Source organism: Sebastes fasciatus, chromosome 2, assembly GCF_043250625.1.
Source record: "Sebastes fasciatus isolate fSebFas1 chromosome 2, fSebFas1.pri, whole genome shotgun sequence".
NCBI classification, from domain to species: domain Eukaryota; kingdom Metazoa; phylum Chordata; class Actinopteri; order Perciformes; family Sebastidae; genus Sebastes; species Sebastes fasciatus.
Window position 1 is genome coordinate 19,420,741 of NC_133796.1, and position 23,935 is coordinate 19,444,675.

The 23,935-nt window shown below is 38.5% G+C and overlaps 1 protein-coding gene across 1 annotated transcript in view; it reads right to left on the reverse strand.

Moving 5' to 3' along the window:
* Positions 1 to 23,615, reverse strand: part of chs1 (chitin synthase 1) — a 32,697-nt gene extending 9,082 nt beyond the window's left edge. The window contains exons 1-21 of the mRNA XM_074613174.1: positions 23,286 to 23,615; positions 23,055 to 23,121; positions 16,987 to 17,122; positions 15,134 to 15,319; positions 14,245 to 14,446; positions 12,945 to 13,105; positions 12,559 to 12,634; positions 10,804 to 10,922; positions 9,908 to 10,085; positions 9,576 to 9,672; positions 9,250 to 9,346; positions 7,877 to 7,998; positions 7,330 to 7,425; positions 6,223 to 6,387; positions 5,955 to 6,102; positions 4,888 to 4,953; positions 4,608 to 4,783; positions 4,452 to 4,510; positions 2,523 to 2,723; positions 1,814 to 1,982; positions 1,065 to 1,180 (exon numbers count right to left, since the gene is read on the reverse strand). Of these exons, the coding sequence (XP_074469275.1) occupies positions 1,065 to 1,180; positions 1,814 to 1,982; positions 2,523 to 2,723; positions 4,452 to 4,510; positions 4,608 to 4,783; positions 4,888 to 4,953; positions 5,955 to 6,102; positions 6,223 to 6,387; positions 7,330 to 7,425; positions 7,877 to 7,998; positions 9,250 to 9,346; positions 9,576 to 9,672; positions 9,908 to 10,085; positions 10,804 to 10,922; positions 12,559 to 12,634; positions 12,945 to 13,105; positions 14,245 to 14,446; positions 15,134 to 15,319; positions 16,987 to 17,122; positions 23,055 to 23,101 (2,617 nt within the window). The 5' untranslated portion in view covers positions 23,102 to 23,121; positions 23,286 to 23,615. The remainder of the gene's footprint in view (positions 1 to 1,064; positions 1,181 to 1,813; positions 1,983 to 2,522; positions 2,724 to 4,451; positions 4,511 to 4,607; positions 4,784 to 4,887; positions 4,954 to 5,954; positions 6,103 to 6,222; positions 6,388 to 7,329; positions 7,426 to 7,876; positions 7,999 to 9,249; positions 9,347 to 9,575; positions 9,673 to 9,907; positions 10,086 to 10,803; positions 10,923 to 12,558; positions 12,635 to 12,944; positions 13,106 to 14,244; positions 14,447 to 15,133; positions 15,320 to 16,986; positions 17,123 to 23,054; positions 23,122 to 23,285) is intronic.
* Positions 23,616 to 23,935: the final 320 nt, after the last annotated feature.

Genomic DNA, 23,935 nt, shown 5'->3' on the forward strand with positions numbered 1-23,935 from the left:
AGTAGTCACCAATACAGTTTATGATAACGTCTGTTTTGATTTAGGCCAAGTCCATGGTTGTTTCATATATAGATAAGGGCTGTCCCGAACATTGTTTTTTGGGCTTCGAAGCTTCGGGGAGAAATATTCAAAGATATTCGAAGCCTCGCGACGCAGCACAGTAGGCGGACATGTTCTTCTGTCTGTCTGTCTGTCTCCATCTCCCCCTTTTCAGCGTCGGGACAGTGCCGCTGCCGCACTACTGTACACACACACACACACTCCTTTACACACAATAAATAGCAATGTCCATCTGACAATAACTAATAATAATAAATGTTGAATATGAATACTGAATAATGTTGTGGGATTATTCCTTATTTCATGGGCTATTTGGGGATTTCCACTCTATCATTACAAACTTCTATCTTCTATCGTCACGTGACAAAGTAACTTGTAAAGTTCTTCTTCGCTGCTCTAAAACAGTAGTTGCCAGTGGCAGCCATGATACATCCTGGACGACAGCACAGTGAGGCTACTGTTTTGGAGCGGCCAAGAAGAATTGATTTCCCTTTAAACAAGTTGATTTTATTCTGGGGGTGATGAATTATTTTATCGGATCGGTGCCTACTCGCAGATACCCGATACATGTAGATGTACCGATTTTGTAACGCATTTCTGAGACTGGTATCGGTATTGGAACAACTCCATACAATTTATGACCCAAATTTTACAATGTGACTGCTCCCACGACCCATATTTACAAACCAACCAATCAGAATATGACATGAAATGAAGCAGAATGAACAAGTAAGCTAGCGTAACTTGTTAATTGTCATCTATGAACAGCTACACCAAAAACAGTTATTTTTCAGTCTCTAATTTCATGTAAATGCATAAAGGCTCTGACCTGAGTGATGCATCCAACCCTCACTGAGTCATACAAAGTATGACAAGGGGAAACAGAAGGAGATGAGAGAAGCAGGGACACAGTGGTATAGAAGAAAATGTTTGCCCTACTGCAGTCATTAGACAACCCCCAGGAAGGAAGGGTTTGTAGAGTAATAAACTAGACCTGAACCTACCTGCTATCATGAGAGTCACAGAGGCTGGACCCAGGATAGAGGAACTAACGGTGAACATCTGGTAGAAGATGTAAAGCCTGGAGATGGACGAGTTTCTCTTCACTGTCTCTGCACCACTGTGATTTAAGGCACAACCACATAAAAGTTAATACTGATACAATGTATATGTCATAGTGTCATAGTAGATAGCTGATTGAGGATGTAAAGCGTGTAGATATCACTCTGAAACACCAGAAAGAAAATAGAATCTAATCGGAACATAGCAATTTTTAATTCAAGTGTTTTTATGCCTTCGCACCGGCAACAGCCGCAACCGGAGACATTATGTTTTTGGGTTGTCCATCCGTACGTACAGACGTCCGTCCGACCGGTCCATTCTCATGAATGCGATATCTCAGGAAAGCCTTGAGGGAATTTCTTCAAATTTTGCACAAACATCCCCTTGCAATCATGGACGACCTGATTCGATTTTGGTGGTCAAAGGTCAAGGTCACTGTGACCTCACAAAACACATTTTTGGCCATAATTCAATAATTCAAATGCCAAATATGCTAATTTCACACAAATGTCTAATAGGATAAAATGATGAAGTGATGACATTTTGGACAGACAAGGATGAGAACTGCAACTTGACTGGTTGGCGGACATATAGAACCGTGAAGTGGTAATTTTAGTTTAAATCAGTTAAGTGACAACGTACCTGGCAAAGGATGTAAAATCCACTATTGATAATAATAAATAACACTAACCTGTGCAGAAGGTCCAGTGTATTAGCCAGTGTAGATGGTCCCCATCGCCTCCTCTGGTTGTAGAACTCTTTGAACTCCTGTGGTGAATTAGTGTATGCATCTGATGCAGCATTGTATTCGACACGCCACCCTTGTTGCAGCAATAAAGTACACAGCCAACGATCCTCCCCTAGAAACATATACACGCACACACAAGACACAAAAGAAATGTGAGAAAGCGAGGTGCACTAGGTCTGTGTATTGGCAAGAATCTGGCGATACGATACATATCATGATACAGGGGTTACAATCCAAAACATTGCGATATATTGCGAGTGTAAGCAAGGCAATATATGTGATTTCTTAAAATTAAATGTTATAAAATCTGTCATAGTATAAAGAACATACCACCATATGCATAAAATCTGAGTTAAAAAAGTTAACTTTTTTATGCAATCAGAACAGTGGGATCTGTATTTGCATTTATCGCAGTCCCTGGAACATCCAACATCACAGTACTACTTTTTGTGCAATCTGAGCCCCTGTTGGCCACACAATTTGGTGTGTAAACTTTCAATTAAAAATACATAATGTTTTTGAGAATCAATACAGTATCACCAAACATAATATCACAATATTTACCTACTCCCCTAACGTGCACAGTCAAAGAAGAACGGTAAAGAAACAAAACTAGGCAAGGTAAAAATGGTTTGTGCACTTCCCAACCAACCTTGATCATATTGCACATATTCCGAAGCTCTGCTTGCAGTTGTTGTGTATCTCTTCAATACATTGTCATCCATTAATGCCGATCCTCTAAAGAGACTGAAACATCCTGGACTGCACAGCACAGAGCCAAACACATGCTCTGAGGTCTTCTGTAGCCAGTGGCCTACTGCATACTCAAACTTCTGGTACCAAACCATGGGACCTGGGATGGCAGGCGAGCAGAGATTCACAGAGACAAATTGATAGAGAAAAATGAAAAAAGGAAGACAAAAAGAGGACAAGTGAAATGAGAGACAGTCCTCAGCAGTTAATATTCACAAATGCTCATTTCTTAAATTATCTCTTTCCACTCAGTCACGTTGAGGGTTATAGAAGCTGGAGTATGCTGGACAGGACCAGTCCATCACACACAGACATTTAACGAGCCCCACTCCTACCTTTTGACAAATTAGCTTCATAAAACTTACTGACTTATTTTTGGACTGTATGAAACTACACCCAGAAAGCACCAGTGCCGGGAACTGAACCAGGACCTTTTTAATGGATAATAACTCTGCTATACAAATAAGCATTTCCAATTATGAACTATACTATGTAATGGAGTTTGTCACCTGAGCAACCAACTCATGAAGTCATGGATGAAATTTGCAAGGTCCGGATGAAAAATATGGTGTTACAATAATTCATGCGACGTAAAACGGATAGATAGACACCAAATAGCTCCTGATTGAAGGATTTTTATTGCTGTGTGTTTCGAGCATCAGGCTCTTCCTAATGGCCGGGACAGACAGGGCGTGTGAGCAGTGCGTGACGGCTGCCTCGCTGAACTGCTGCGTGTCCCACGCGTGTGGTTTCCACACCAGCCTCGTTTCTGCTGTTTCACAATAGCCATTTCATTTCATTATAAATGTCATTTATATTTATTTTAGACAGAAAAAGGTTAAGAAGCGTGTGCTCATTTGTAAATATTAGTAATAATTTACAATTAGCTGGTACTCTATTCATTCATGAAGCCCTGCAAGTCACTGCATTTCTTACAACACTGTCCTGTAAATATTTCAGAATAAAAGCCTTGTGTTAACAAATGAAGGAATTCTGTCCACAGAAAAAAAGGCTTTTATTTTGAAACCAAAGCAGGGAGTGTTGATTTAAAAATAAATCTTTACTTTTTTCATGTCTGTGACATATTCTACAGATACAGACATTGAAAGTGTAGTAATGTTGCTGGTATGATTTCAATATACTGTCAAAAGATTGGTTGCTGCTGTGAACCGCTTGCGGTAAAAATAGGCGAGACCTCAAATCTCTAGAAGAGATGTAGCTGACACGCAGCCGAGCCGCGCGGCTCACGCGGGCAGTGTAGCCGCTCTAACCTGTTAACATGGGCGGCGAAATAAAAACAACAGCTTCCGCAGCCAGCACGCGCTGCTGACATTCCCTCTGTGGCCTGGCCGTAAGTCTGAGGAAGAGCCTGGTGCTCAAAACGACACATCAATAACTCTTTAAACGGGAGCTATTTGGCGTGTGGATATCTGTTTTATTCTGTCTGTCTTTTCTTTGATCCAGCACCCATCCTATTGGACACTTAGGTGTGCATGTTTTATTGTTTCTTATTGTTACAATCATTCATCCCATGCCTTGATGTGATATTTACCATTTAAGGGCATGGATTTGGGTGGCTTTCTCTCTGCAATTGGGTTACAAATTCTGGCTAGTAGATACTTTGCTACTGTGTTGAATGGATCCAGTGGAAACGCCTACATAACCCCAGCTCATGTCATTGTGGTTACTCTGTATTGGCTCTACGTGCCAGCTGCACAGGGCAAGCAACTTAAAGTAAGTCAATGTCTTAGTCTTGAAGCCAACTTGAACCTTGTTTGATCAAACTACTATACCTTCTGCTATAGAGGCCAAAACAATGTCTCCTTACCCATACCAGTAGGATGGATCCTACCACATGCTGCACCCACGTTGTCATACATCCTCAATCTGTCAATGCAAATATGTTTTTTTAATTACCATGTTTAAAAATGTTTTATATATATAGTAATAACTGAAAAACAATTGTGATTTGTCTGTCACTGACCTGTCTACAAGCAGAATCACAGCTTTAGGTTGGAAGTCAGTGTCTCCATCCAGAGCCAGGATGTAAGTGTTGTCATCTGAGATGTTTTTTCTCCTGTAGTCGTTGTCATACTGAGGCAACAGATAAATCTCTCCATACATAGAGACCATACTGTCTCTGCATGGGTTATTCTGGCGCTGGACAAAACAGAATAGATATTATACATATTGAAATATTTTATACACGTACTGCCAAAATACTAATATGTACACTTTTTACACAGAAGGCAGAAAAGTCTTACTGTGATCTTCTGGGGGTTCTTGACGATGTAGCCCTTCCAGCCGAGTAGATAGTACATATACATAATCTGAAAGTCATATACAGTAAGGTATAGTGTGAAAATCCAAGACTGGCTCTTAAAGACATGGGTGCAATTTAAATAGTGAATTTGTCCCACAGAAACTTCAACAGAGGTGACTTGTCAATTATTCATTTGATTCATCTGAGAGTCATGATGAAATAGTGTTTAAAAGAACCATAATACAAATAGAAAAGACAGTATGATTATATCTGCAATATTATAGAGCATATCTCAAATTATAACTAAACCTTTTCCTAGAGATATTCCCAGTACAATAAGAAAAGTTTGATTAAAAGTCTTCCAGTATTAATACATCTATTATAGACAAAGCCTAAGCTCATTATCAGTATTCGTCATATGTGTATTTAGTCATTCATTTTGCAATACTAAGTAGAGCTGCAAATAGTCAATTAATTGATTAGTAGGTTGACAGAATTTATTACAGACTATTCTGATAATTGATTAATTATTTTCAGTAATTTTTCAAGAAAATGGGTTCAGCATCTGAAATGTGAGGATTTGCTCTGCTATATATGTGATAGTAAATTGAAAATCTTTGTGTTTTGGACAAAACAAGCAATTTGAAGACAATACCTTGGACCCTGGGAGAATGTGATGGGCATTTTTCACCATTTTTGACATTTCATAGACTAAGCAATTAATCGAGACAACGAGCAATAAGCAATGAAAAGAATCCGAGTTGGAGAGCATCTTCTCCAATCAAAAGGGACACCTGTGCAATGAGTGGATGTGGATTTAGGGTATGACAGCCATACGGTGTGTATGAGGAGTGGGTGATGGGTCCATTCTGATTGGACAACATGAACATTGCTATTTCTCAGAAATTACTAGGCAAGCCTGTACATTTCATTAGAGGACTCAGAGATGTCTTTTACTAAAGCCCTGAATCTTATTCATGCAGTTTTAACTGGGAACTACTGTTGGCCACTGAATAGCATCTTGTACCATGACACCTTTAAGACCTAAACCCCGTTACTACACCATACCTGGGACCATCTTTTCTTGTTCCTGATGAGATTTTTGTCTTTTAGGTGAACATAGAGCATGTTGCCATCTGGCATTACAAACATCAGCCTGCCACCGTAGGGAGTCATAATGATCGACACCTCATCTGGTTCTTTGCTGGTAAACACCCTGAATGGATGGATAGATAGATGGTTGGTTAAAAAGAAAGAAAGATGGATGGATGGATAGATGGATGGCAGGTTAGATAGAAGGATAGATAAATGATACTGGATCAATGGATAATCTCACCTATAAACCTCTATGACAACATGGATCAAGTCAGTGACGTAAGAGTTAACCAGCCTCTTTCCTGTTGCCTTCTCAGTCATGTAGGCATCGTCTACATAAATGTGACACTCAAAGTTAAAACAGTCCTTATGGTCCTCTTTTGGATCACCTCGATAGCGGTCCAACCTGAAACGACAACAAACAACTGTAACAATACTGCAAAAGCCTCTTCAATTCACTATTTTTCTCTTTTGTACAAACCGTCAAAGCATGAAAGGAAATAGATAGAAGAATACAATTTCAAATGTGAAAAAGCACAAATGTTTTTTAAGCCCTTGAGTATCTGAAGTAATACGCAAATTAAGTGGATACGTTTAATTCATGATTAACATTTTAAAGAGCAACATAACACCAGGCTGAAAAGATGTTTCATTGTCTCTCTGGTTGAAAATTCACCTCTGATCACACACACAACAATGATGTCATGGTGTACTGACAAACCGTGGAGTACACTTCTGCATCAGTGCAGCAAGGTGAGAAGTTAAACCATGTCATACTAGCTTGTCGTGAAGGAGGCTAAATGAAGCTCCAAAGTTGCGCTAACTTTTGGCTAGGAAAAACTAGCATGGCAATTTTCAAATGGGTCCCTTGACCTCTGACCTCAAGATATGTGAATGAAAATGGGATCTGTGGGTACCCAGGAGTCTCCTCTTTACAGACATGCCCACTTTATTATAATCACATGCAGTTTGGGGCAAGTCACAATCAAGTCAGCACACTGACACACTGACAGCTGTTGTTGCCTGTTTGAGCATATTTTTTATTCTAAATGCAGTACCTGTGAGGGTTTCTGGACAATATTTGTCATTGTTTTGTGTTGTTAATAATAAATATATAAAAAATTTGCATAAAGCAGCATATTTGCCCACTCACATGTTGATAAGAGTATTAAATACTTGACAAATCTCCCTTTAAGGTATATTTTGAATAGATACAAAATGTGCGATTAACGCAATTAACTATGAACAATCATGCGATTAGTCGCAAATACATATTTTAATCCATTGACAGCCCTAAATTTAACCCATGTTGTGTATTTGAGGTGTCTGCTGTGACAGTGTCTCTAACCTGAACATGGAGGTGAGAATTTTCAGCATCTCATCATAGGTCTCATGCCACATGGTGGCACAAAGATAGATCACACAGCTCTGTATGTCATCGTGGCTGTAGAGGAGAAGGGAAGGGAGAGGTTTTCAGCAGAAGCTTTAAACATTTCATGTTGTGACCATGCACATGTCTCAACAGTCTAAGAAACAAGCTTTGATCTGTTATGGCGACTTGTGACTCTTACAGCGCCATTGGTGCCAATGATTTCATACAATAACCACATGCGCAGATACAACTAACTTTGTAATGCAAGAAAATTTGTTTCCAATGTTTTTTAGTTGATTCTAAATCATCACATTTTCTCTTAGAGCATGCATTCAACTTCAAAAGCACATCTTCTACTCATGATGACATATTTTAAATTGATTATGCCTTGCATCTGCATCTCCCGTACAACAGATGTCTGTGATATTGGGATATTTCCATATGCCTGTTTAAAATATGACCACAATAAAATAAAATACCAAATAAAATAATCAGGGAAACTCTCTTCTCAGACTGCTCTCACCTTTCTTGGTTTCGTGCTCGTGGCAGCTTCATCTTGGTGTTGAGTAGCAGAGACAGGTCAATGAAAGCGGATTCATAGAGTCGACGAACAAAGAGCTGAGACGTTCTCTCTATACGCTGGACCTAAGACAGGGTGAACCATGGAGGCATTTAGGTGTATGTCTTTCTGCCTGATCTTACCATAAGAGGTTCCTGGGTTATTGAAATGTTTTGGCCAGATTTTCAGATGTCCACATTTTCTGCTGCTACCCTAATATAACGGTGTGATTGTTTTTTTGTTTCTTGTACTTTACATTTAAAAGCTTCAACAGCAACATCTCTTTCCAGACAGCGTCCCTAGACCTCGCTGTGAACAGGCACCTTTACGGCACTGGTTTTGCGGCCCAGGAAACTCACAGACCTATTGCATGAATTGTAAATCTTCTCACATCATGCTACTCAGCCAATCAAATCTGTGCATTCTGATAAGCATTGCGACTCATGTCAGTGAGTGAGATACACACACACGGGAGAGACGAGACAACAGTCGGAGAAATAAGTGGTGGGCTCTACAAAGAGAAAAGTAAACAGCTTTTTATCCAGAATGGACAGACTCTTACATGTTAATTCTTCCCACGGACAGTTCAAAACCGGTATGTCTCTTTAATGTTAAGAAACCGTGGCGATTATTAAAAGCGGTGACGTCTATTTCGAAGTGGAGGCTGGCATCTTCCATCCCCTTTTCCAACCTCAACATGTATAAACTCGCTTTGGCGCTTCACGTCTTCCGCTCTCTCCAGGCTCTTTCTTCGTTCTCTGCTTCCCTCCAGATACAAAAACACACACTCCATACGCACATCCATGCTCATACTCCACACACACTCACCCAGGAGAGCGTGTCTGTGGGACGGAGAGAGCTGCGGGAGAAGCGCCAAAGCGAGTCTCATGCCAGCAGCTTAAAAAAATGACAAACAATACTTATACTCGATGTTGGCGATATAGTCCGTTACTACATCCTATGTAGAACAAGCAGCAATACATTGAGTTTATTTGGTTTATCTCTCAACCCTAGACTCTTCTTTTTCTGTAAAATAGTAGTTTCAATAAAAACTGTTCTTTGGCTCATCAACATTAACAAGGACATTGTTTCTGGAGAGATATGTTGCTGCTGACTTTTTAAAATGTAATTTTTCAATGCTGTAAGCAACACAAATTAAATTACATCCACCTCCATTGTATTGGGGTGGCGGCAGAAATCTCTGAGAGAGGGATATCTTTTTTCATAATTTAGGTGAACTAACCCTTTAAGGAGCTTATTGTAAATGAAGGGCATGGAGGCGTTTGTGTGTGTGTGTGTGTGTGTGTGTGTGAGAGTGTGTGTGTGTATAACGATACCTTGATCTTCCATACATAGTAGGTACATGTGACGAAGCCTGACCACATACACACTCCCTCCAGTGCCAGCATTGAAAAAGGCCATTGCAAGTAGTAGCTGTCAAACAAATAGTCCGTAAACATTTTGGGCAAAATATACATAGATTGAATGTGTATATAGATGCCCGTACATAGTTTACTTTGCGTCATATGCAATTTCAGGACATTTTACTCACATCAAGCAGATTTATAAATCACAGAAGGTACATGAATTGTAAGGAGCACAATGGCTCACATACACACAAGTATACGCAGTTTAAACCTGATAAAAACACACAAACATGTACCTGTTGAGTGAAGTTCGACAAATGCTCCTTGTGATTTCCAGTAAAACCACAGGGGTTGTGTTCTTATGGCTCAAGTAGGCCAAGCTTTCACAAAACTCTGCAATGGAAACATAGCTAAATGTTTCAGGATATTGGTAATAAGTGAAATCACACAGAGCCTCCCAGGCCAGTACACATTTGCAGAGTAACTTGTAAGATTTCTCACAATTCACCACTAGCAGGTATGTTTCCGCTTTCTGATATATGACTTAGATAACTAAATTAAACTAACTTGGATCAAACAGAAGTACATTTGAGCAGAGCACAAGCAATTGTTAAAAGGATAAACTCACCTGTGATGCTCCCATGCTGCGCTCCGTCCAATTCCTGTGCCTGGGTCATGAAAAGTATCAATCCCAACAGAAGCACTGCAGGTCCCGTGCAGCATACTGGCAGCGCAAAACTCATTCTGACAGCATGAATCTTACAGGCCACCACACCAAACCAGTGGCAGGCTGCTGAGCAGAAGGCCTGAGGCAGGAGGCAAGGGGAATATTTATTAAGCCAACTGCAAATTACTGTCAGGAGCACAAAATTCAGTTTAGATGGTTACTTTAGACTGCACTTGTAAATGAGCGCCAGTAAGATCTGATTCTGATCACTGATTGAGTTAAACCTGCTGGAATTATTGAGAATCAACGTGGGGGATTTTTAGTAGTTCTTAAAAGTTTGAACCAGCTTTGACTAGATTAGAACAGGAAATAAATCTAAAGGAATAATACATATTCAATCAGGAGGCCATTAAGAGAAAAAAGGGTAAAATCAAGTTAAAAATAAAAGGCTATTGCATTGTCTCGCTCAGTGTGTGCCCCCTAAAACAGTGTCAGAGATTCTACATCTACTTTTATCAGACGTTGAACTTTATGCACAATTTTGTCTGCTGCAGTGGTCGGTCTGCATTGTATACATTTCTTCCTTCACTTATTTTGAACCTCTAAATAATGTTTATTGCATCAGCTCAAACACACATTTTTGCTACTTCTCTTAAATTTGACTTGTGCAAAACCTAGAGTAGATATAGATAAATGCAATTTGACCATTTAACGCCTAAAGACGGGCTGCAAACCCTGAGTGAATAGACCGCAATGGGAGCAGAGGAAGAGACCCATGACTCATATGCATAGTCCATACATACCTACTTCCTGTCTCTAAATGTTTCTGTCTGTTTTTCTGTCTTCCTTCTACCTACCTGTAAGAAAAACAGCACCAATCCTACTTGCAGTAATTCCCAGTCCTTATCCTGCAAGTTAAAGTCCGACCAGATGATGGATTTCTCAATAAGCACATGGTAGAACAGGTATACCCCTCCTACAACAGAATACATGGTATCACTGGATGTAAAAGAGACAATCGAACAAATACAAGTATGTATAATATACAATATAAAAAAGAGCATTGAGTGTAGGCCTGCACGATATGAGGAAAATCAGCGATGTGCGATTACATTGTTCAATATTGCGATGACGATATGACTTGCGATGAATAAACAAATATTGTGCATATTAGCTATACATATGCATACATTTTAAGTATAACTAAGCTAAATTTTGTTTCTAGAGCAGCAACAGTAATGTTTACAACAGCAAAGTCACTATATAATAGGGGTGGAACAGTACGTGTATTTGACCAAAACCGTTTGGTACAGAACGTTCAGTTCTGTCCGCGACATCCTCTCAGTACGCCGTTACCCATATGATGTAGCGGTCTAGTAGGTCATGACAGTCAAGCCAACAGCCTTAAGATGGAACATTACATTTACATTAGACATTTGTGATTTTATTTTTGTAATTTATTTTTTCTTATTGACAATATGTCAGTATTTGAGTGCCTTAACTGTTATAATAAACAATATGACCAATGTGCCACTGTTGAATGAGTGGGAGATAAAAAGCTACGTTTTGCAGACGCTCCCTCTTTATGAGAGCCACACAGTGAGCATCTCTCTGATGCACTGACACAAGCAGTGACGGATTGGAAACTGGAGAGGGGCAACAGCACAATCACTGTTATGTGTTTTATATTTATTAATTATTTTTAAATAACACAGTGGTACAGAAATCCAACCGTATTCCTCTCCAAATACTGCACTTTTTGAGTGGAAAACGAATCTTTCAATTAATAGCTGATAATCAGGGAATTGAGACATACTGTATGTTATACTGTTTTTTTTAGTATAGTTCTGGTTTAGCTTATGCTTCAATTTATGGCCTGCCAGTTGATGGCCTTAGTCTATAATTTCATCATATTTATATGAAAACAACAAAACTGCATTTTTTATTTGTACTAATTACTGTGGAAGACCTATTCTTTCAATTGAGATTTGTCAATGAAGAAGTGTTTTATGATCTTTATGCAAGCCAAATTTTTGTTAAGGCAAACATTTGAACCCAAAACCGTGACCCCAAAACCGTGATATGAACCGTTCCACCCCTACTATATAGACTTATTAATATCTCACTGGAAAAAATCTTGCATGTTAATAAACGATGTGAATCACTGCAGGTTCTATGTCTCAGCCAGCAGATACGTTTACAAGTAAGAAATTAGGTAAACTAACCTAAACAGTTAGACTACATAACCTACTGCAAGCTTTTGTTTTGCAAGAAACCCATTGAGATTCAAGTAAATATGAGGAAATTAGGCTGTTGTACAGAGAGGAATAAAAGTGTTTTGTTGAGCAGAATAGAAAGAATAGCTTTACAAAATTGAAAACAACAACTGAAGTCTTCATCACAGCTGGAGAACATCCTCTGCAAACCATCTGCACCTCTAACATCACAGAAATCTGTTTGAACTCCTGTGTAAATGCTGGAAATGAGATGACGAGAAAGCGCGGAAAAACACAGGGATATCGGCGTTGATGATACATTTCAAGAGCCTGTGTTATTTTGTCAGCATGTTTTGTTGTATGTTGTATGTTGATACATTGATGGCAGATAATTACCTGTCACTATTATCCTCAGAATACTGCTGATGACAAACACAAAGTCCCTGAAACCGTCCAATTCTGACAGCGTATCCTGCAGGGAGACAGAAAGAGATGGAAAGAGTCTCACTGATCATGTCAAGTCAATAACATTATACATAAATATATACTAAAAATGGCCCAAAACAGTTGCAATTAAGATAACATTTTATATTTTAAGGCTAGGGGTCAGTGGTGGATTTCAGGTTTTTAAATAATCAACTGGTAGTCTGAGTGGGATGAATGGATGGAGTAAACTCCAGTTTGGTTGCTGATTTAAAAAAAAAAAAAAGGTAGTTCTGTAGTTTGGAGGTTGGTACAGTGAAGACAGGGCAATTGAAACACATTATTGAAAAACACTATACCTGCATGCGATTAGTAGCTTGCAGTGGATTTTCCCACCAGCAGAGGGAGATGAGGAATGATGAGAAAATTCCAAGTGCAACGTAGATAAAGCAGTCGGCGCTCTGTCGATCCACGTATGATGTAACACGAACATAGTAGTCAACCCCCAGGAGGCAGTAACCTGTTAGTCAGTTAGTTAGTTAGTTAATTTATTAAATAGTTAAGCAGTTTGTTAGTAGCTCTGTTTCTCTGTCTATCATGACAGTGAGTTTGAATGCAAGCTAATTACTTCAAAAGTACAATATTGAAGTAATTGTCAATTATAAAAATAAAAACGATACTACTCAGTCATCAAACCGGTCTCCTAGATTTACATTTATAAACAAAACCAATTTGCAATAGCAAACACACCTTGAACGAAACATAATGCAGACCGGATTACGTTTTCTACTAACATAATGAGGAAATGTTGTCGATTATCATATCTGGCAAGGGTCAAATGTTCACTGACAACATATTTCTTTTGTTTCCCGCAAATATCTGTTCTCACGCTACAATATCCGCTGTGACTACAGCATTATTAAACTTTTTTATGGTTAGACCTGAGTTTATAGGCACTGTCAAAAGGAAAAAATGTTTTTAATATTTAACCAAAACCAGGATCTTTCCCTAACCTTAACCAACGTGTTTCAGTTGCATAAACATAACCACAGATGGGTGTCAGGATGTGAACCCTGGACTCTGGTGTCCAAGTTCTGCATTTTGTACGCCCACTTTCCACCCGACCACCAGTTTTCAAACATATTTTCTAAACAATGTGAGCTGCTGAGGTGTTTTTCCTGAAGCTTGTAACCTACATGCAACTTGTATTTGATTGCTCAAATTACAACTTGTCAGTGTTGTCATGCCAGTTAGTAAATCTTACATAATTCATCTGAGACAGTCACAATGAGGGTGGCAGGTTTACTGAACCAGACATTGCATGGAAAAACAAGTGAAAGAGCTGACTTGACAGATAATTAGAGACACCTCAGTTCAGTCAAACCCTGAAGACACGCACTATAACTGAAATGTGTTCAAAACAAGCAGGAGAAACGGAGCAAAACAATCAGTATGACATTTAGTATTGCACATGTTCCTCTCGCTGCTTCACCCCCTTTCTAGTTCTAATGATGAAAAGACATGTCAGCATTGCTATTAAAAAAACAACCTCCTATGAGCGTGTTTTCTGTGAAGTGATACTAGTATCATGTTTAAAAAGAGAGACAGGCTGACAGACAGACAGTGTTGCAGATAGACAGTAAATATAAAGAGAGTTACCAGCAATTGTGAGAATGAGGGAGCAGATTGGGAACAGGATTTTCCAATTCTCTCTCTGTAGTCTGAATACTATCTGCAGAATGGCAGAAACAATACAGACTCCTCCACTGATGAAGAGATTAGTCAACACATCAAACTCGGGCATAACGACTAGCACCAGGATTGCAGTACCAAGAGAGACCAGACACTCAATGGCACAAATCTGGAAAAGACGCAAAAACACACATTACGTTTACATACTTGGGTGGTTGAAAGTGTCAAATTTAAGCATTAAGATTTAGATTGACATTCATCATTTTTGTAAAACCATGCTGCCACTGTCCAGGATTGGCTTAACAATCAGGAAAACAAACTAGTCTCTTTTCATATGATAGGTGGATTTACTGAATGCAATGATAGTGGCAGTGAGGAACTTGCATGTTTCCTGTGTGCAATCATTTTTGAAAAACACAAGAAGCATGAATCTCACTGTGCACAAAAAGGCCTATCCTAATCAAACCATATTGTGTGTCTCAAAACCGTATGACACATTGACATACTATGGTCAAGATCTGCTAATTGCACATGCATTTGTAAGATAAAAAACAGCCTTTATGTTTTTAAAAGATGTGTATTGTCATGTCATAGGTTTAGTAAAGCTGAATATTAGTGTGGACCCATTTTAAAGTATTCCCTAAATTGTCTTCCTCATAAAGATTAATAATCTGAGCAGCTGAGTAGAGTCATAAATAATTAATGCAAACAAATACTGCTGTAATATCCTTGTAATATTGCTACTATGTAAGGTTGTAAATGAGGATTTATGATATACATTTTTCCACTATCTTATTCATTGTCATTACATGCAAAGCAGATTACACAATAAATGAGTATGCTTAAACAAACGTACAAATGACAAGGTCTTCATGTTGGGATGTACAAAGCTCTTGAAGGCACATCTCCACAGTGATTTCATAAACACCAGGAAGTTGGGCCAGACCAGGCAGAAAACCAACATCAGCATGTAGAACTGTTTTTCCTTTGCGCTTCGCAAGGAAGTTGGACTGGACATCGTTGACAACACCAAGAGAGAGCCCTGATTGAACAGAGACCAAGAGTATACTCGTTATACAATTCATGAACATTTCTCTCTTTGTTAAGATTGAGATTGTAGAGAGACCCTAAAAGAGCATTTGACTTTTTCACTGTCCTTTGTTTTGAGTGCAGTTACAGTAAAGTCCTGTGTACAGCATCCCGTAAAGGCTACTGTAAATATAAAGACGATTTACTGGCAACCGTTTCCTGATTACCTTTTTAAGGACCCTTCATGGATTATTGTCGTCACTTACTCTTCACCATAAGGAAGTTCATCAGGTTGAACAATAATCAGTTTGCTTTTTTTATTCATTCATTCATTCATTCAACTTTTATTTATACTTTAGAGATCATTGAGGGGCGATCCTCATTTACAATGACATCAAGTCAATTACAAAAACAAAGAAAAGGAAAACAAAACAACGACAAGCAGATATACAAACAGAGAAGAGGCAATACCATTATAACATTTGTAAAAGCCATTACAAGTTTTCATTTAGGGAAAAATAATTAAAGTACAGCTATGTAAAAATGTAAAAAAAAAAAAAAGTATTTTGCAATTACGACTTTGATTACATAGGAAAACAGAGACAGTGATATTTAGAGAATGCATTGTTTTATGACTGATCATGGTCTTGTGATTTACCACCAAGAAAGGACAAGGCTAAAGGAGGGAGATGAGAAATTGAAAGGGAACAGAGGCAGAAGCAGAGGGGCAGACAATGCAAACGCATGCACATACTGCAGGGTTAAAGATTGATAGAGAGCAAATGAATATGACATCTGCAAAGAGGAAGACAGAGATACACAAAGAGACAGGGAGATACAGAGAGAGATAAAACACCAAAAAGACAGAGTTGGGTACAAAGGGATACTCCAGTGCTCTGAGCCCTACCCTGCCATAAATAGCACTATGTTGTTCATGTTTCTTTGTGGACAGTCAGGCAGAGACAGATAAGACACTCAAGCTTTTGTGAACTATTAAAGTTGTGACGAAGAACTGTACCAAAAAACTAATTTGGGATTTAAAATAATTACCGTTTTTGCTGTTTATGACTGATTAATATAACATTACTGCAGTTTATATACATTTCTGACAGTATTCCATTTTCTAGTTACCAAGGGTTGGTTAAATATTTCCCTGTCAGATGTAGGCTACAGGGAGCAATAAAGAAATCGACTAGATCAAAAGCATATATTACAGTTAAGTCTTTTGTTCAACCACAATAAGAGTTTAAAAAAAAAAAAAAAAGAAGCCATAACAACCATTTCTAATCTGCCAAAATGTTAGACACAGGAGCAGCTTCAAACACTGCTGCCAGTAAGCGTTGTGTATACAACAGATCCTGTAATGCATATGCAGCAGTAGACAGTATGACTGAAGAGAACAATAAAAGAGCAGCATCTACACAAACCATGCTGTCCTAATGTTATGGCTGATCGGTGTATGTTTTTTAGTCTGCTTGTGTGAGAAAAGGCTTTACTCTGACGTTTGTCAAAGAATATTATAAAGATGAAATATGAGCATCAAAAAGATTTTAAGCTTGGGGCTTCCCATTTAGTGCCAGGAACCCTATGGTAAAGCTTCTTCCTCATTGCCTCAACACCAATGATGAATACATGACTAACCTTAAATAGATGAATTGATAGACAGACAGATAATCCTACCTTAGCGATAACGGCACTGGCCAAGACAGCTAACCCCACGATAACAGCCACCAGGTACTGGGCCATTTGGAAACATCTTCTCTTAGATTCCTCCTCGGCTCCGTATGGGTTCAGCTGGAATGGATCCCATGTATCCCTGAGACACACATGAACACACATTTATAGATTAACTTCAGTTCTCATCCCAGTTATCTTATGTATTAAGGCCAGAATTAGGCTTGTCGTGGTAGTCGGTGCGACTGGTGTTACACGTTGGTCGGGCACACACCGATTACATTATGTACCCACCGTCGCTACCGTCGTTTTGCTTTTGTTTTTTACAGAAATAAAACCCATTTAGTTCATTTTGGCGTATCAGTGGCGTGTTACCAATAGCCAGTTGGACGACGGACACTACAATCTGACAGTGAATGCAACTTAAGGAGTCTCAGCTCAGAGTAGCAGGAGTCAGATTTCACACACACGGGACGAGAGAGAGAGTTGACAGACCGAGAGATGGCGGAGGATTTGGTGTCGAAGCGAAAAGCAAAAGCGCCTATTTGGCAATATTTCAGATTCAAATCCAATGCTATAAGGGAACCGTAATGTTAATGAGGCAATCGCCGCGAGGAGGACGGAGCATTCACAGCTGGTGTGCGCAGCGCAGCGGTGCCAGGTGGAAACCACGGCCCCGCAGCAAAAGCTGAACCGGAGAGATCAGACACACAGCCACCCGATGGTAAAGATCAAAGTAAGCATGCTACACATTTTGTCGGTCATCTTTTCTTGTAAAATGTCTGGTGCAATCAGTAACACCGGTGTTGTCACAAGTTTATTAACCGGTGGGAAAATGTCCTCACCATCACATCCCTAGCCAGAATCCATCCCAACTCACTTGAACCACTGAATTATAAACTGATGAAACTTTGAAACATGTTTTAGAGCGCTTTCACAAGCCAACATTAAGTCTGTTTTAATCACACTCTGGTGCGGCTCAACCCCTGGTGCGGTTCGTTTTGGCGGTTGTGTACGCAGTAATCGTACTCTGGTGCAAACAAAACAACCAATTCGAGACCGCCTGCGAGAGGTGGTCTCAGACCGTTTCCAAGCAAACCAAAACGCAGGCTGCCTGTGTGGGCATTTGTTGAGATGGACACAGGTAAATGACATATTAACATGAGTGGGAGAGGAATGACCTGGACTTCTGCAGAAGTCTGACGTTTGTTTGATCAGGGCCAAAGAGAACATGAAGAATACGCTAAATAAAGTCCACAAAATCAGTGACATTATTTGAGATGTACTAGAGGAGAATATCTCGAATGACATGACTTTAATGACTTAAGGCAATCATGCACACAGTAGATCAGTGCCGAGTCGAGGTTGAAAAAACTTTGACAGCAAAATATCAATGTCTGTGATTCTCTGCACAGAAGTGGCAGCTCTTGAGATGAAAAAGATAAATTCGCTCCTTTATACACACCCCTGAGCAAATTATTTTTTGAATTAGTCTGCTTTGATTTGTATCAAAAGTATCAATTTTATTCTGATTCAGATGAGCCAAACGGACTATGGCTTGTGAAAGGAAACGCCCTTAATTACAAGATTTAGTCTGTATCTATGTGAAACTAAAGGTAGAGGTCAGAGAGGGTTTGATATACGGGAAAGTCATAAATAAGAGGGCACTTTGGCCTGTAACAAGGAAGTTAATGATACCAAATAAAGGTATTTATTATCGTATAATAATTGAAATGATTGGCTGGTGCAGGTCATGATCAGGGTGTGGACTTGGATCCTGGTTACATCTTCAGATGATTCAATAGATAATTATGATTCCTTTATTAGTCTATCAATACAAATAACAGACAGTACATTTCCTCAGAAGGGTCAGAATCATTTGGTGTAATTTGAGTTGACATTTGAGTTTCTATCCGCCTCTGTGCCATCCCCCACTGCTGTCTGATTAATGTCAAGTACAGAATAATTATCAGGGTGTGTTTTGTCTTACTTGAATTGATAACACTTTGTGATCTTTGACTTTGCCATAGCAACTATCAAAGTACCAGCCAGTCCAAGTGAACCTGCTCTGCAGTATGTCCTCAGTCACCCTGGCAGAAGGTGCATTCGGGAGATTACGGTGTACGTGTGTGCGCACAGTGACACACTCTTTTCTTTAATGAGATATATAAATACTGTATGTAGTCAAGTCATTACATAAACAGCCATGAAAAGCTGCTGATTTTAGAAGAGCAAAGACACTTTTTATCAAGGAACTTTCAGCCGTCTGAAAATCACAATTATTATCTGTGAAATGTTTAGGGAAAGACAATCTTTAATTTTAATAATCAATACCAATTATACTGTGTTATCACACAATTCTATAATCACATATAAGTACAAAGACACAGTATCTCGTTACAGAGAACTACTGAGAACTGTAACACACAATACAAGTGTTACTGAATCCATTTAACAGGCAGGAATGTCATTAAAGAAATGGATTTTTGGTATCTATTTTTTACCATTAAGTTTGTCCTGCTGCTAAATGCTCCCTAGCATCATACCATTAATGGAATTTATTTGTTTTCCCAGCTACTGTTATTTGTCTGCCCAGCTCTACATTAAGACTTGTTTACTGGTCACTTCCCCTAACGCTTGGGAGAAATCTGAAGACTAGCTAAAACCTACAAGGAATACGATAAACCACACACACAAAGATTGGATCCACCAACTTGCACAGATTTTGAGTCTTTGACAGGGAGGAGCATAAACCTTATGACTGAGTAAATGCCCTACTCGACAACACACTGAACCAGTGGTCAGTGTGTTGTTTGACCCACTTGTAGCGTGTTCTTGTACTAAAGCAAACATGGACGGCAATGCAGTGACATTTACACTGAAAAGGCCAAAACGATTGGAAAAACACTGTTTGGGTGAGATCCTCTATTTCAGTTGTTCAGTACACTCTTATACCACAAACATTTTTACTCGCCATTCTTCTTTTTTCTAAGTTTATTTACCGGTATGTCTCCCTTGGGCAACACACAAGTGACATCATGTCTGCCGCAAATATAAAACATTTAAAACAAAGTCTGTATGACTGAATGACTGACAGTGAAGACTCCAGATGAGAATCTTTACCACACAATATATGATTTTATCTGATGACAGTCAACACCAAGTAACCAGGTCCAATGTGTTCCCATCTTTTGTCACGCCCAAATGATATTCATAATTGACTCAACAGTCATAATACTTGTCCCTGCCTGACTGTGTTGGAATACATTCCTTTACTTTTACAGGAAAACTGAATAACGATTATTTATTATTCAGTTACGCTTTTCTCATACAAATCTGTAAAAGTAGTTCTGCCATACTGTATGTCTATTATGAGAGAATATTTTATTCTAAGCCACTGCACATCTCAGAACGCAGATTGGTTCAATTTACCTAGATTTTAATTGTTGACCCTCTGGTGATCTTACAACACACTTGTTTAACTCATCACAGTTTCATAACACTTTATGTAGTCATTTGTTAGTATTCTCAGACTTTACACTAATTGACGCACAGTATTTGCTTTTTTAAAGTTCAGATTTTTTTTAAATCATGGTTTGTTGTTGAAAATGTAAGTTGTTTTCCTATAAAACATCCTCCTAATTATATAGAGGATAGCAGCACATAAATTAAGTGTAATTTAAAATAATCTAAACCCAGAAACAACCTGATTGTTTTGACCTCAGAGATACCAACATGCAGAATGTGATTAAAACTGTGCAGTACGTATTTAACATTTTAAATAGAGCAGCACTCCCCTAACAGCAGTCAGTATCTGCGGGGATGATATCAGCCACAGCAATAAAGAGAAGCACAGCAGTGCACAAGGGAAATTAACTGTTTCCTCAAACTGTAAATTATACCAAATAAAAACCTACTAATACAATACTTTATGTTATATCACTGGGCGCACAATTTAATGATAATATCCATTACCAATATCTGTCTTGCTTACAATTAACACCCTAACAATGATGAAGAGGTTAATAGATTTTGATGATCGTGTGCCTACGGACTGGAAGTGGAATAGCTGACTCGTTCAAAACTGAATGGTGTGTTGAATGTATTTCTTTCTAAATCGGTCTGACTAATACAGACAATCAAAACTTGATGGCATGATACATTTAGCTTCTGTCGTTGTGTTAGTTAAAGGATTACCTGCGTTGTCTTTAAATGAATAAGGAAATAAATTCACTGTGAAATTTTTCTCTTTTACTTCAAGTTAGTTGTTGTGGTTGAGCACATATTGAAGCCAATCGTAAATTGTAACCATTACCTTTTCCTTACAACTATTGTACACAAATGATAGCAGTGCAAAATGTTTCCATCTGGACAGACCACTGGTCATTTCTGATTCTCGGGTTGTAAACAAATCTTTGTATTATGAATGAATGATGCACCATGAACAGATACCAGCAGCATCTGAATTTGTGCAGGAACATTTGTAATAATGTAATTTTCACTTAGATATTCAAACATTAAGTGAGTTTCATCCATAAAAAATTCAAAGCATAAAAAACGTCTAATTGTCTTAAAAAATCTTAGTTCTGACTAAAACTAGGAAGAACAAGACAACCGAATAGTCGACTAATCGACTAAGAGGGGACAGCCCTAGTTCACCCTCAATAACCTTTATCAGTTTTCGCTGGATTTGTGGGGCAGTACAGGATACAGCTTTCTGATGTGGTATTTTAACTTTGGGATCTAATAATCAGAGCTGTAACAATTAATAGGTAAGGTGATTGACAGAAAATGAATCGGCTTTAGTTATTTTGTGAATTTAACTATTTTGATAATTGATTAATTGTCAAAAGTCATTGATCAAGCAAGAATACAAAACATTCCCTTGATCCAACCCTTTCTTTGTTTTCAGTAATCTATACAGTGTCTAACTTTCTGTGTAGGCCCTGCTTACTTCCTGTATAAATACCAATACAAACAGGAATACAGATATTATTGTGACTAAGGCTGTCAAAGTTAATGCGATAATAACGAGTTAACGCAAACTTGTTTTAACGCCACTAATTTTGATAACGCATTAACGCAATTTGTTATTTTTAGATTGTAGCGGGCTCAGTTTTAAAGCGAGACTGGCATCATATAAAACTAAAACCCTGTCAACTATGTCATACTAGCTTGTCGGGAGGGAGGCTAAATAACGCGCCAAACTTACACTAAATTTTGGCAAGGAAAAACTGACATGGCCATTTTCAAAGGGGTTCCTTGACCTCTGACCTCAGGATATGTGAATGAAAATGGGTTCTATGGGTACCCACGAGTCTCCCCTTTACAGGCATGCCCACTTTATGATAATCACATGCAGTTTGGGGCAAGTCATAGTCAAGTCAGTACACTGACACACTGAGTTTGCCATGTTATGATTTGAGCATATTTTGTATGCTAAATGCAATACCTGTGAGGGTTTCTGGACAATATTTGTCATAGTTTTGTGTTGTTTATTGATTTCCAATAATAAATATATGCATACATTTGCATAAAGCAGCATATTTGCTCACTAGTATTAAATACTTGACAAATCACCCTTTGTGCGATTAATTTGCGATTAATCGTGATTAAATATTTACAGCCCTAATTGTGACATAAACAAATACAGATTTGTGTTACACCCATAATAATGAATATTTCCACAGGATATTCCTACAGCAAGCTATCGTGCTTCCACATCTCAGAACAAATTTGTTTAAGCCTACCAAAAAGCCTCATAAAGATAACATGGGTCACAAGAATAAAAGTAGCCCCCAGAGAAAAAGATGGATTTCTGCTGCCTAAAATGAAAGTGTTGGCAAGATACTTTTTATGTCATATTTGTGATCAGACTGGCTAATTAAGATTGAACTTTGGTAGCTGGGCTCAGTCGTCTGCCGTCCACATAAATGTGATATGTATTTAAATACATTTCTTGTCACATATGATGCAATGTCTCTAAACTGTAACAACATTATATACCATAAATAAATCAGAAGTGAAACGTGATGACCTTCAAAAAGCAACACGCACTGTAGTGTAGTTTTTACCTGTGTCTTCCTTCTCGTTTCTTTCCTCTGTGTCTCAGATCCTCCATTTTGGTGGCCAATGAAGAGTCTGTGTGTCAAGGAGGACAAATATTATCTGATGGATTGCCTACAGTATAATATGTATATTAAAGTGAAACATTAACACAAGACAAAGAATAGATTTTTTAAAATTATGGTCAGCATTATTCTCATTAAATCATGTTTAAATATAAGAAAGCTAAGAAATGTTACCTTGATATATTCAATTCTTCTGTTGACTGGGTCTTTATCCTCAAGTCTTCCGCAGTCCACCTTTCTCTCTCTTCACACGCGCTCTACCTTCAGTTCACCTCCAACTCACAAAACTTCCTCCAAACTTAAATATCAGCAAACTTTTATCCACAGGAAAGAAGTTTCAGTCAGTATAAGTATAATGAAATTATGTGAAATCCCACATACGTATTTTTAAACTACTCTCATTTTGAAAAGTTTTTAATTGTCGAGTCGACTGGAAACCAAATGTGTCAAAGTCTCCGTCAATCTGTTCGTCCTTTTGTTGTGTGTCTGCGTTATCACTAGCTTATGAAAGAGACACCCATATAGACAGTCAGGTCCAGCCCTCCCAGGTGTGTTCGTGTGTGAGTGTGTTCGTGTGTGTGTGTGTGTGCGTGTGTGTGTGTGTGTGTGTGTTCTGGTGATCATACTTTATGAAAGCAAACCAGAGTGCATTTATGGGTTTGACTGAAAGGAAACCATGAGTGTACTGTAACCACCCAAAGAGTAAGGTACAAGATTTCTATTAAAGCGTGTGTGTGAGTGTGTGTGTGTGTGTGTGACTAATCAAAGTTTATCAGTGACCAAAATTTCAAGTTGTATATCCAGTTTTTATGAGGCAATAAAAA